Here is a 13,361-nt window from a genome sequence, read left to right as displayed (position 1 = left end):
CTCATGGAAATTGACCAGTATAAGGCTACTCTGTAATCAATTTCATGGCCAGGGTTTGAGCCTGCACATGCGTGATTCTAGCACCCATGATCTTTACCACTTTGCTGTACTAATTCTGTTTAATTGGAGGAAAGTAAGCTACTGGCAGATTGAGACTTTTTGAAATGCAATCAATAACAATAGCTGACATTTATCGAGCACTTATGATATGTCGCATGCTGTTCTAAATCCCTTGCAAACATGAAATTTTCACTATAACCTTTATTCTTTTACAGATAAAGAAATAAAGATATTAAATGGGACCCCCAAACTCATGGGGGGACAGGCAATATTCAAACCCATGAAGTTGGTGCTAGAGTATATGCCCTTAACCATAAAGCTGTGCTGCTTCTAAACCAAGTTATTGGTCTGATGATTTAATAGTCACAATAACAGTTCAATAAAGGTTAATATTCACTGATAATTTACTATGTGCCAGGCACTATAAGCATTTTACATAAGTCATCTTTTTTAATTACTGAAATTAAACTTTTGAAATAGGTATGCAGATGGGGAAATTGAGGCTTATAGAGGTAGAATAACTTACCTAAAATTTTGTAGCCATTAAGGGAAGGAATGAGAATTCTAATTTGGGATGCAAACTCAGATTTCAGCTCATGACCATAGCCACATGCTATGATGACTTGGACTTTTTTTTTTTTTTTTTTTTTTGAGACGGAGTCTCGCTCTGTCACCCAGGCTGGAGTGCAGTGGCGCGATCTCGGCTCACTGCAAGCTCCGCCTCCTGGGTTTACGCCATTCTCCTGCCTCAGCCTCCTGAGTAGCTGGGACTACAGGCGCCCACCACCGCGCCCGGCTAATTTTTTGTATTTTTAGTAGAGACGGGGTTTCACCGTGGTCTCGATCTCCTGACCTTGTGATCCGCCCGCCTCGGCCTCCCAAAGTGCTGGGATTACAGGCGTGAGCCACCGCGCCCGGCCAACTTGGACTTTTTTTTATCAATAGGATATACTTTTTTGAAAATTTGTATCTGTATTCATTAATTCACTGAATGACCAATTTGATAGAGAAGTATAAGGACTGGAATTCTAATAATCTGATTTTTCCATAAACTTAGTTTAGAGAAGATGGACATTCTTTCTCAAGGCGGGCTCCATATTGGGAAGGGCAATAAAACGATTCAAAATTATAGGTCTAATCTGTGCCTTTCAACCCAAAGAAGAAAACTATTTATTCTAACAAATATGCTGCCCCTTGAAATACAATGTTTTCTTAGATGGAGAAAATGTTTACATTAATTATATTATAGCACTAATATACTACCACTGATTTTCCTCCCCCTTTCAGTTTTGTTCTTGAGGCCTGCTTACTGAATGGCTGTCATCATTTTAGGTAATAGGTAATGTAATAGAAACTGGCTTATGTTTCAAATTTTCCTCTTCCAAATGTGTTTACGTTCACATTTTATATTTATCTAAAGCCTGGATGAAATCACATTGCTCAATGACCCTAAGAAAATCTTTTTACCACAATCTGAACCATGAAATAAGCACATTGAAAGCATACTTCTCCCCAGTACACAATGTTTTGGTTATTACAATTTGCAGTAAAGGATTAACTCACTGGGCTTAGGGTACTCAGACTTTGCACATTCCAAAGAGAGGACCGGCCCCTTGACTGGCTCTTGAGAGATAACCTTCAACTCCTTGGAATACCCCAATAAGAGTGTCATTGTATTCTTGGGGTCCTGGGTAATGTCAGATACTTTATTTTAAAAATGTGATTTATGATGAATGCCTATTTTTGTTGACCTAGGGCTCTGGGCCATGCTGTATCAATTTGATCTCCTGAAAGGCTGGATACTAAGTAACTAAGGCCAACTATATGGGAGCTCCATGCCTATGTGACCAATCATCCCAATAAAAAACCTGGACCCCAAGGCTTGGGTGAGTTTCCATGGCTGGCAATACTTTCTACTTGTTGTCATAGATCATTGCTGAGGATTCAGTGCTGTCCATGCAACTCTGTTGGGAGAGGATACTTGGAAGTTGGTGCTTTTTCTGTGTGGACTCTCTGTCACTTTTTCCTTCGCTGATTTTACTCTGTCTTCTTTTACTATAAATCTGTCATTGTGAGTACAACAGCTTTTCTGAGTTCTGTGAGTCCTGCTAGCAAATCATCAAATCTGAAGATGGTCTTGAGGACTCCCAACATAAGCCAGTGAGATGCCACCTCATCTTAGAGATGAGGACTAACAACACTACGTGGCCTTAGAAAGTCCTCATACTTAGCTGTGTGCGTGGCACATAATTGTTGTTGGAAAAAGCAGGAGGAGATTGGGGTGCTGAAGAGAGACCTAATATTCAGAGATCAAATGGGCTGATCATACAGGGTCACACAGGTCCCAGATAAGGGTCCATCTTGGGCTATATGTGCAAGCTAAGGAATGTGTTTCTTGGAAACGCGCAGATTCTGCTATGATATTTCAGAATATCTCTTGATTTATTTATTTATTTATTTATTTATTTTGAGATGGAGTCTTGATCTTATTGCCCAGGCTGGGGTGCAATGGCACAATCTCAGCTCACTACAACCTCTGCCTCCCTCGTTCAAGTGATTCTCCTGCCTCAGCCTCCCGAGTAGCTGGGATTACAGGCACCCGCCACCACACCCAGATAATTTTTGTATTTTTAGTAGAGACAAGGGTTTGCCATGTTGGCCAGGCTGCTCTTGAACTCCTGACCTCGTGATCCACCCGGCTCGGCCTCCCAAAGTGTTGGGATTACAGGCATGAGCCACCATGCACAGCCTCATGTTCTTTTGTTGACTACAAATAGGCAAAACATCAGGTATCAAGTGAATTCAATTCTATGTACTAGAGGCTTCACATATGTGATCTAATTTAATCTGTAGAGTAACACTGTAAGGCATTACTGTACAGATTTACAGATGAGCAGAGAACTGAGAGAGGTTAAATAACTTGCTCTGGTCACTTAGTTAGGAGACATAGCCAGGACTTAACCCTAGGCTTTCATTATCTGGGAAGATTTTGCTTTTTGTACTGAATCCAGCTGCCTATTTTCTTTCATTGCTTAAGTGGATGTACAAGGTGGGAACTCTAGGACATCTTCCCTATGGGTCATGATTAAGGGAAATGTTTACAGGCAAGAGAGCAGGATAAAGCTACTGACTTAACTTTATGTTGTGAGTGGATGTGAAGAACTGGAAAGGCAGATGTCAGATCAATGTTTGGTTGTTCCCCTGACTCCTGTGCAGTGTTGACTCATACACAATTTTGGTCCACTGAGAAGAACCCATTTGAGAATGAACCATTCTGTATTATCCCAGTCTATCCAAAAGCTGAAAGGTTGAATCACCCCAATTGCTGAGAAAAAATTTAAAGATTATAAAAGAGAGCAAAGTAGATTTTATAAAATTCACTCCAAACTTCTGTTAATTTTGTCAATTAACACTTCAGTTGATAAAACACTCTTTTTTTTCTCAAGATATTTTTAAATAATGAGTTTTACTGTTTTTGAACTCGGTTGACTCAGTAACATTTTAACTTAATTTTCTTAACTTAATTTTAACCTAATTTTTAAACTAAATTTTTTTCTTTAATTCTATTGTTCTTAAGTCTGGTGTCAAGATGTTTTGGATATGGGCATGACTGGCTTCTGTATTTTCAGATATGAATGTTTTGATATAATCATATTATTTGAGGATTTTTTAGTGTATGAAATTCTAAGAAATGCTTAATAGTTAAAAATATTAGAGAGAAAAATAGATAATTGAATGGGAAATCAAAATACATGCATTTTCCTTATGCTTTTTTCTAATTCCTATATTCATCCATATACCTATGCACCACACACAACACTATGACTATAAACAGCTACAGGGAAATTCACCTTGAATAATAGTGGAATGAAGCATATGATTTCAGAGAATACAATTCTATTGTAGTAATGGCATTATTTAAACATTAAGAGTGGCCAGTCTGTGACTAATTTTAAAAAAACACTATTATTTTAAAGTAATCTCTATTTTACTAATCATGCACATTCACATATATCTTATTTATAGGAACTCTCTGTACTTTTATGGGACTATTTTCAGGGCTGCCTAAATATTTTTCATTTAACATCTTCAGGTTTAGTAGAAGCTTAATCCTTATTTATTTAGTGCATTAATTTCTTTATTAAATACACATTTATTGAAGGTGTACTTTGCGCTGGGCCTTTTCTAGTGCTGGGGAGAAAGCAGAGCACAAAAGCACAAAGCCTCTTTTTCATAAAAGATGCCTTTATGAAGTGTCTATTCTTATAGGGGAAGGTACTTAACAAACAAATCAAAATATAACAAGTCAGGTCATAAGGGCTATGAAGAAAACAAAAACAGGTAAGAGGAAAGAGAGAAAAACCAGGGAAGGGGCTACTGTATGCTTCTAGGCACGGGGGCAACAAGTGCTTGACATGCAAGAATGAATGAAGGGCAGGGTCTGCTATTTGGACCCAATGAAATTGAAACCAAAGGACTTTTTATCTTTAAGGTAGAGAAGAAAGAGTTTAAATAGAGGCAACTTGACAGCAAAGATTTGTTAGCATTGGGCCTGGGCTTGGGGTCGTAAGTTTGCTCTCTTGGCTTAGCTATTGGTCAAATGGATGTCCTTTCATGCCCTTCAATGCCCTTCACCTCCCATGACACAGTTTCCACATTCCCAAAGTAGCCACATCCAGGAGAAACAGAAAGAAAATAGTCAAGTGCAAAGCAGACTCCTTGGATAAAGAAAGTAAGTATTACCCTTCACGTAATTTCAAAGTTATTATCTGCATGACTGTTGGATACAGCTCCTACTGGTGCCTGCATCCTATCACTTTTTAAAAAATTAGTATCGACACTACCTGATATGTTGAATAGTTACTCTACCCACTTCTACAGCACCTCAGTGAGCTCTGGTAAATCCCCACTTTCCTTTTTATAGTTTATTATAATAATAAGTGGAAGAACACAGCCTAGAAACCCCTCTCTTAGTTGGGATGACAGTAAAAATCTTCAGGCAGACCAGGGCCTCTTCCATCCATTGGGACTCAACCTTGTCACACTTCCTGCCCCTGGGATCACTGTTAGCCCAGGACACCGGCCGCAGCTCTCGGGTGGCAGCATCACCTCATGCTTGGCCTGATTCCACATGAATTGCATAGGTCTGTCTCCTTCGTTCAACAATCTTCCTCATCTCAGTCAATATGAATGAACTGTTTTGTCAGCTCCGTGTAACTGAACACACGGACCTTTTTTCTTTGTAAATGAAGCTATACTTGTGATGAATATTTAATGCTTGGCCTAAGTCCACAATCTGTGTTAACATAGATTCAAACTGTAACTCTTTTAGTGGTAGATCCCAAACACAGGTAAAAATGATTTGAGATCTCATCCTGTGATGGAAACTTCATTGGAAGAGTGGGCAGAGGATTTTGAACCATATTTGAACTCACTGAAATTATAAACCCAAGAGGAATAAGAGAAAAACCGATCTATTAGCATGCTTCTCCCTCTGTCTCTGGTGTTCCCTCTCCCTTTCAGAAGTCTAGTATCGCCCTGGATATTCTCTACTTGCTCCTATTCAAAGAAATGTTTCAAATCATCCCAGGCGTCGTTTGTACCAAGATGCTTTCCATCATTATCTCTCAGTTCACTTTGAATATTTTAAAAGTTATTTCAGGTTTGAAAAACAGTTAGGGAGCCTGAACATGGAATCATCCAGAGCCGCTTCATTCATTCATTTATTTCTTCATTTTCATTTGTTCTTCATAAGAAAAAGGGGGAAAAAATCCCAAGTTCTCTGTGAGATGATGGGTAAATTGCATCTTAGAAGCGAGAGTGCATCTCCCGATGATAGGAATGGATAATAAAATCCTATGCCAATTTAAAATGCTATTACCTGCCTGCATTCCACAGTATCTTTCCCCTTAGATGGCTCCCACATAGGAAGCATTTTAAAAAAATTATTTCCTGCTATTTTCTTCAGCACCCAGGGAGCTTCATTAGAGAAATAAAGTGAAGGTAGGTGCATTTGACAAGAGACAAATGATGTTAGGGAGAAGCTCTCTGATGAGGCAGTTCGCAGTTTATCTGTTCAGCAGAGTATCTCTGACTTGTCAGGAGGCAGGTCTGGCATCTGCTTCAAGAGCAACATATGGCTGGTGTTAAACACTGTCAGTTCTGCAGAGGTGAGCCTATACACGTCCAGGACAGGAAGAGCTGAATACACCAACTGTTTGGAGATCCGGCATTTTTCCACATTGGCTCTGCTTACTGAAATGTGGCAGAAGTGAGAAACACAAACCGGTTCTGCAAAACTCACGGGTACGTTGTTCCTCCTCTTCCCCAACCAGCCACCTTCCCCACGGCCACATTCCTACAATAAAATGCTCTTCAACTCGTCCTGGCACTGGTTTGGCTGATAATGGTGGCTACTCTTGTCAAGTTTTTTATCTGCGGCGAGTACATCCAGGAAGCTAAAAATAGCAGTTTTTGCTAGTAGCCAGTCACAGCCTTTCAAATTACCTAAAAAACAAACTCTTTCTTCTCTCCTGCAAGTCAAGGCACCCACTGTAACACTTTTCTTTAACATTTTAAAGACACATGTGATCTTAACCCCGAAGGAATTCAAATATTCTCGCGAGTGATTTTATTTGAAAATGACTTACTGTCATCATGCCATCCAAAAGGCCAGTCTCAGGCCTGGGTGGGGCCTGCAGCCTCTCCATGGACCACTTCTCAATGATGGACGACACGTGAGGGTTGTCAATGTTAAGCAGCCGAAACCCGGTCATGTTTACGCCACTGTACCTATAGAGCTCCAGATCCAAAGCAAATAAGTCCTGCATAGTATCAAAAAGGATAAAATGGAAAATAATTAGCATTTCCATGTTTTTATGCAAAAGAAAATTAATGCTTGTAGCAGCAACTAATACAGTGATACTTCTTATCTGTGGTTTTGTGGTTCATGGTTTCAGTTACCTGCGGTCAACCGCAGTTGGAACATGTTAAGTGGAAAACTTCAGAAATAAGCAATTCGTAATTTTAAAATTGCACACCATTCTGAGTAGCTTGAGGAAATCTTGAGTTGTCCCATGCTGTCCTGCCTGGGACGTGAATTATTCCTTTGTCCAGAGTCTCCATACTACAGATGCCACCTGCTCATGAGTTCCTTCATAGCTGTCTCAGTTACGAGGTCGGCTATTGCGGTATGGAAGTACTTTGAAAAGTCACCCTTACACTTCATAATGGTCCCAGTCTGCAAGAGTATTGTGCCTAATTTATAAATTAAGCTTTCTCCTAAGTATGCATATATAAGAAAAACATAATCTATATGGGGTTTGGCACCATACTAGATTTCAGGCATCTATTGGAGGTCTTAGAACATAGACCCATTGGATAAAGGGGAGCTGCTATAGATTAAAACAAAATGGCAGCCATACCACACTATTTCAATAAAAGAACATCTTTCCCATTGTTTTCCATTCACATGCTGCCCTAAAACTTCTAGGGCAGTCATCAGTTTTCATTTTCACCTGTTTTATTTTTGCCGTACTGTTAGAGTTTGGATAAGTCAAGAGGAGGAATTTGGCTGTTGATAATTAGTAGGTCCTTGGTCACAGGCTGTGACATTCTAAAAAGCTAAGAATTCTGTTTCCAGTTTATAGCCTTTGGGGTATTGGAAAAAATACTTATTCCCATTTGGTTCAGTGCTTTTATTTTACATATGAAGAAACTGAGGTTCTGAGTGGTGATGTGACCAGGACGAGAATAAACCACTGGCAGTACCCACTCTTCTCCATCAAATCTTCCACCGCAGGCTATTCCAGGTCTTGCCACAAAGGTGAAATTTGAAAACTGCATATGCGTTTGGCAGGAAAATCACTCCTGGCAGAAAAAAAATCACCTCCTGGCTTGTTGAAAAGAACTCATCTCTCACACAATGAGGGCATGAAGAATGTTCACTGGACATAGGCTCAGAATAGGAACCAAAGGATTCTCTTCAGAGGATATGTTGGAGTACAAGGCTGCATGGATGCAAGAACATCTTAATAAGGGAACCCATTCCCTTTCAGACAATGTTTCAGGAAAAAAATGTTGAACTCATCCTAGTGTTTTCTATTACAATTTTTCTATTACAGACGAGGCTGGGTGCAAACCAGAAGTTTCTTAATTGATTCACATTTAAGACAGGCTTATGTAATAATTTCAACTTTTTTCTTATATGGAAAGACTAGATTAAAAAAATATATCATTAAAATATATCACATTTCAGAAGAAACGCAACTTTCAAAATAACATTTAACAGGAAAAATACTTCCATAAAAGTTTCGTAACAATGTAACTGGTTTCTGAAAGTGCAATGCAAGACAGGACATTATTCGTGATGATTACAGGTACTGAAGAGCAGCAGATTCAGAAACACTTCGCGATTTGCATTTGCGGAAGGTGCATACAAATTTATTCTTTTGATGAACTCTCTCTTTCCCAAGATATATTTGGGTGAGGCAGTAGAACTATAAAAGCACAGCTCTGTGCTCCTAGATCAGCATCAGAAAGGTGTACAATACTGCCTTTTAAAGCATTATATATTTTTTTCCTTAACACTAAGTAACTTTTTTTTTCTTTAACTTTTATTAATACTCATGGGCAAGAATGGTAAGAACATAAAAGCCAACCAGGACAGAATGCAGATAAAATCAGAGGAAAAGGATGAAAGAAGCAAAGTTAAAGAAGACGACCCAGGAAAAAATGAGTCCGTTAGTACACTCAGTGGATAGAAAGACAGTTAACTCCAGTCTCAGGAGGTAAGACAGAAACTTCGAGAATACACATGAACCCCCACAGAGAATCAATATTACATAGATTTAACATGCTAAAATAAAGCACGTTAAACATGTGCAAAATTAGGTTGTCCTACAATTTAGGGTTTCCATGCAACAAAGAATGTCGGAAATCCAAAATCCAATTTGCTACATCCCCTTGTGCATGCAGAATGAGTGTTAGGGGTGAAGAGGAATAAAAGCGCACTCTTATTCATCCTCTATGGTCTCCTAGCCTTGTTAGATTCCATTGTTGGTATTCCTTCTCAAATTTCTCCCACACCAGCTCTTCCAGGGTGTGTACACCTGGAGGGGGTGGAAAGTTCCGAGGCAGATGGCCATGTCACCTTGAGTAACCGTCAGGTGTTCTTGGTGATGGGAAGAACCATACTTGTGAGCAGAGTAAGACACTTTGCAGTTCCCAAGTTTTCCCTCAGCTGCTCTCAAAGATGATGTGATCAAGAAGCAGGAAGAGGCAGATGGGAAGACGACATGAACCTTAGTTCAGGAATTTCTACCCTGTACCCACTTCCACCCTATGCTCAGTAGCAGTAATGATTTTGACAACTATCCCAAAGCATTCATTTCATGGTGTCCTCTGCACTCTCAGAGACAGTTGAGTCAGAAATAGAATTTACTACTTCGGATCCTTATTCTAAATTCTTTGGATTCCCCTACTCACTAGCTTGGCAGTTGAATTTGCTAAAATGGTGCTGTTACTGAGTCCCCCAGAATCCAGGTCGAATTTAGCTGATACAATCTTACAGATTAGAAAACGAGCTTGATTCTGTTTTTCTTCTCATGTGAGAAAGTGGAGTGTGTGGGTGTGTAGGTGGGGAGGTGGGGGCTGTCACTGATTTCTGAAATTGACTGAATGAAAATTATCACATCGTTTTGATGTGTTAAATACCCTAAATCATTCTCCATGATCAGATAGTCTCTCAAAATTTAAGATGTCCTATGGTTTCTTTTGGATTTCTAAGGCTTAGGACCATGATTTTTCTTAATGGTGCATAATGTTGATTGTGCAGAGCATCTCCCAAACTCCCCTTTTTGAAGGTTTTTCAAACATCTGACAGGTAACCCCTGGCTAACCCAGCTATCTACTGGACACAGGCAGGAAAGCCACATGAAATCAATGAATGCCAGACACACTTGGATGCACCTTCTAATGTATATAAAAATTGTAGATGATGCTTTTTTATGAATAGTTTTTACTTTAATAGTTTCTATTTAATGGAATTTTCATTTTAATCCCTTTCTGAATGCACATGCATTGATACAAGTTAAAAAAAGAAAGAAAGAAAGAAGCCTGCTGCTCAGCATTGCTGGATTTAGAGGATTCTTAGGAAAGTAAGGCAAGTCTCCATGACGATATCCTGCCTTTGACACTGGTGAGGCTGACTCTGAAATAACTGTGTGAAGACCTACCATGTGGAATACATTTCTCCCAGATGCACTTACCAGGGTTGTGAAAAAGTAGTGATAGTACTCGGTCATCATGCCCATGAACAGAATCTGCAAAAGAGAAATAAGGGGAAAGAATCAGGAACAGAATTACAATAAGAATGGGATAATTTCTAGGGTGACTACAAATGCTTGGGAACATAGAACAGGAAGGGACTTTAGAAATCCACAAACTCAGCAGATCAGAAACCTGAGGCCAATGAGTGGCTGGTGTGGAGCGGGCCAACTGACTTCCAGCCAACACTATTTCCATTACACACTGCTTGACCTACATCAAAGTAATGGGTCTGATGATCAAATTTAAAAATAGTTTGGGCCAGGTGCATTGGTGCAAGCCTCTAATCCCAGCACTTTGGGAGACCGAGGCAGGTGGATCACTTGAGGTCAGGAGTTCGAGACCAGCCTGACCATCATAGAGAAACCCTGTCTCTACTAAAAATACAAAATTAGCCGGGCTTGATGGTGCATGCTTGTAATCCCAGCTACTCAGGAGGCTGAGGGAGGAGAATCATTTGAACCCAGGAGGCAGAAGTTCCAGTGAGCCGAGATCTTGCCATTGCACTCCAGCCTGAGCAACAACAGGGAAACTGCGTCTCAAAAAAAGAAAAAAAAATTGTTTGTACTAAACAAATTTTGTATTTGGAGTTGTCCATAATGCACAGGGTTTTGTCTTTCCCACTGCCTAAGTGTCTGAGCAATCTCATACTTAGAAATATGTATTTTATTGATCTCCCTAGCTTACAACTTAGCATAATGCCACCCTCATTATGAGTAGAACTCATTAAATGTTGAATTGTCAATAATGGCATGTAGATATGTTTAAATGAAGATTTATAAATGAGTATATCTCTGAAGCCTTTCTCTCTCCCCCTTTTCCATGAGTAGGTGAAGAGAGGATTCATTTGTAGATAAAAGGACAGGGACTATTCTGACACCAATTTCACACTGTTTCTTCATGCTAATTCTCAAATAGCTAAATAGCTACTTGGATCGGGATAGTTCCAGACATTCTGTGAGTGTGTATATTGTTTTTACTTTGTGAAAGAAGGAAAAAAGGAGGTGGATAAGAAGGACAGAGGTTCTATGTTCATTAAACTGTGATCTTACTTTTGGAGTCCCGGAAATGGTGTCAACTGAGAAGAGGCTGCAAATGGTTTAGAGATGATTCTTTCTAAATATGAATAAGGATATCCCTTTCCTTGGATAGATTACCAAAATAACTATTTGGGTGCTTTGGGTGCTTTTTTTTTTTTTTTTTTTTTTTTTTGTCTTTGCATAGAAATCATACAAATGAAGAGAGAAGATGTAGAAATCACATTTCCAAGGTAGTTTTCCCCACAACTCTGGTCAATTCCGGATGCAAGTAAAAATCCCCTCTGGAAGTTTTTATATCAAAGATTCTTAGACTCCATCACAGGGACATCCTGAATTACGATTTCTGAAAGTGTAGCCTGGATTTCTGCATTTCACAGCTGTGTTTGAAAATCACTGCTCTATGGAAAACGTACATTTGCATTAAATAACAAAGACTTTCAGATCTTCAGTTGAAGAGATGGATTGGAAAGGTCTGGGGAAAGGCACTGCAAGTTATCAGAGGTTCTGGAAGGTGCCTGAGATATGTGAACTAGAATGATTTTACATGAAAGGGCATAAGTAATAAAGAGGGTATTAGATGACAGCACATAACCGTATGAACACCAGTCCTACACTTCTCAACAACATCTCTATTAACGTGAAAACCAGAGGAATACTTAGTGAAATTGTAATGTCATGAACATGAGACAAATGACAGGAAACTCTGTCCATGAATCATCAGCCCACAGGATGTAAGTCACTCCAATGGTGACAACAAGACCAGGCACCTTAAAGGATTTGTTTTTTTAAAGGGTAGACTTGCTTTAGTGCCATCAATAACATTTAAGGCCATGCATGGTGAGGTCTTGTTAGCTGTTCTCTTATATCATTTGAGCATAAAGAGCTGGCCTGCCAGGGTCAGTCAGAAATCCCATTTTTCACTTTGGTCATTAGATAGTGTAATTGCAGCCAAGATTACCTCTTGAAAGGGAACTGGGCAAGTTTTATGTGAAGATATAGAGCTGGATATTAAGGTTTAAAATTTTGTTTCTGAAACTGAAAATAGAACACAAAGGCATTTGTGTTTATAGCTTTTCACTTGGGTAAAATTTTTCTTTTTAAACTTCATTATGGAGGCTTTGGATCCCCTGTCAAGAGAGAAGCAGTTTTTTAAACAACCATTTAACTAATTATTTTTATTATTGCCTTTTAAAGTTCCTGGAGGTAAATATTCATTTGATATGCCTCTTAGTGTTAGAAAAGAGATATTAAAATGCAGCGAATAAACAGCCAACAGGCCGGCTGTTATTGCAAAAAGAATCCTGGGGTCCTCCAGGTACACATTTTATTTGCTGTAGTAGAAAAATCCCCGTTCCTTTTCCTAGCTACTTGCTTGTATTAGTGCCTCCTGGTTCTTCTCTTGAATTTACTAGAAATGGAAATTAAGAAACGAGTCCAGTCATTGATCATTGGCCTGTCAACGTTGTGAACACTCACCCAGGTGAATGAAAAACATCTTGATAAGAACAACAAAGTCAATAGCACCAAAGGCAGTGCTTTTAAAGCAGTTGTTCTTGTGATGGTCTTTAAGCTGGTTGAGACCAGCAGCCCTGTCATATAATTGTAGCATACTTTATCAATAAAACGATTGCATTCCCATTTTGATTTTCTCTCTGCATGTTGGTATTTCAACTAAAAGTCATTAAGGGATTAAGAAAATGTCACATCAAAATGAATGTCAGTTTTAAAAACAAAAAGTATAATCACGATATGGGGAGTTTTCTAATAGTTCTTTGCAGAAATTACTTTCTCCTGAGAATGAGTAGCTTCTTTGAATTTTGATACGGTACTTGTCTGCCGACCTGACCAAGTGGTGCTGACCTAGGCAGTATGTATACTTTATTAGGGCAGTATTGCTAGGAACTATCTCTGGCTTTACTTAATTGTCACAATTAA

The 13,361-nt window shown here is 39.1% G+C and overlaps 2 protein-coding genes and 1 long non-coding RNA gene across 8 annotated transcripts in view; 1 reads left to right on the top strand and 2 right to left on the bottom strand.

Moving 5' to 3' along the window:
• Nucleotides 1–13,361, bottom strand: part of RWDD2B (RWD domain containing 2B) — a 1,177,964-nt gene that overhangs the window by 633,062 nt on the left and 531,541 nt on the right. The gene's annotated exons all lie outside the window — the stretch shown is intronic.
• GRIK1 (glutamate ionotropic receptor kainate type subunit 1) overlaps nucleotides 1–13,361 on the bottom strand; it is a 406,887-nt gene that overhangs the window by 106,476 nt on the left and 287,050 nt on the right. For all 6 annotated transcript variants that reach the window (XM_050784706.1, XM_050784709.1, XM_050784707.1 and 3 more), the window contains exons 5-6: nucleotides 10,329–10,382; nucleotides 6,711–6,884 (exon numbers count right to left, since the gene is read on the bottom strand). In XM_050784706.1, the coding sequence (XP_050640663.1) occupies nucleotides 6,711–6,884; nucleotides 10,329–10,382 (228 nt within the window). The remainder of the gene's footprint in view (nucleotides 1–6,710; nucleotides 6,885–10,328; nucleotides 10,383–13,361) is intronic.
• Nucleotides 1–13,361, top strand: part of LOC126950746 (uncharacterized) — a 148,426-nt gene that overhangs the window by 90,211 nt on the left and 44,854 nt on the right. Inside the window, exon 3 of the long non-coding RNA XR_007724274.1 lies at nucleotides 1,816–1,946. This is a non-coding gene — a long non-coding RNA (uncharacterized LOC126950746). The remainder of the gene's footprint in view (nucleotides 1–1,815; nucleotides 1,947–13,361) is intronic.

This window comes from Macaca thibetana, chromosome 3 (assembly GCF_024542745.1).
Source record: "Macaca thibetana thibetana isolate TM-01 chromosome 3, ASM2454274v1, whole genome shotgun sequence".
NCBI lineage: Eukaryota > Metazoa > Chordata > Mammalia > Primates > Cercopithecidae > Macaca > Macaca thibetana.
Note: the sequence above shows the minus strand (reverse complement) of the source record. Positions and strands in the feature narration are given on the sequence as shown.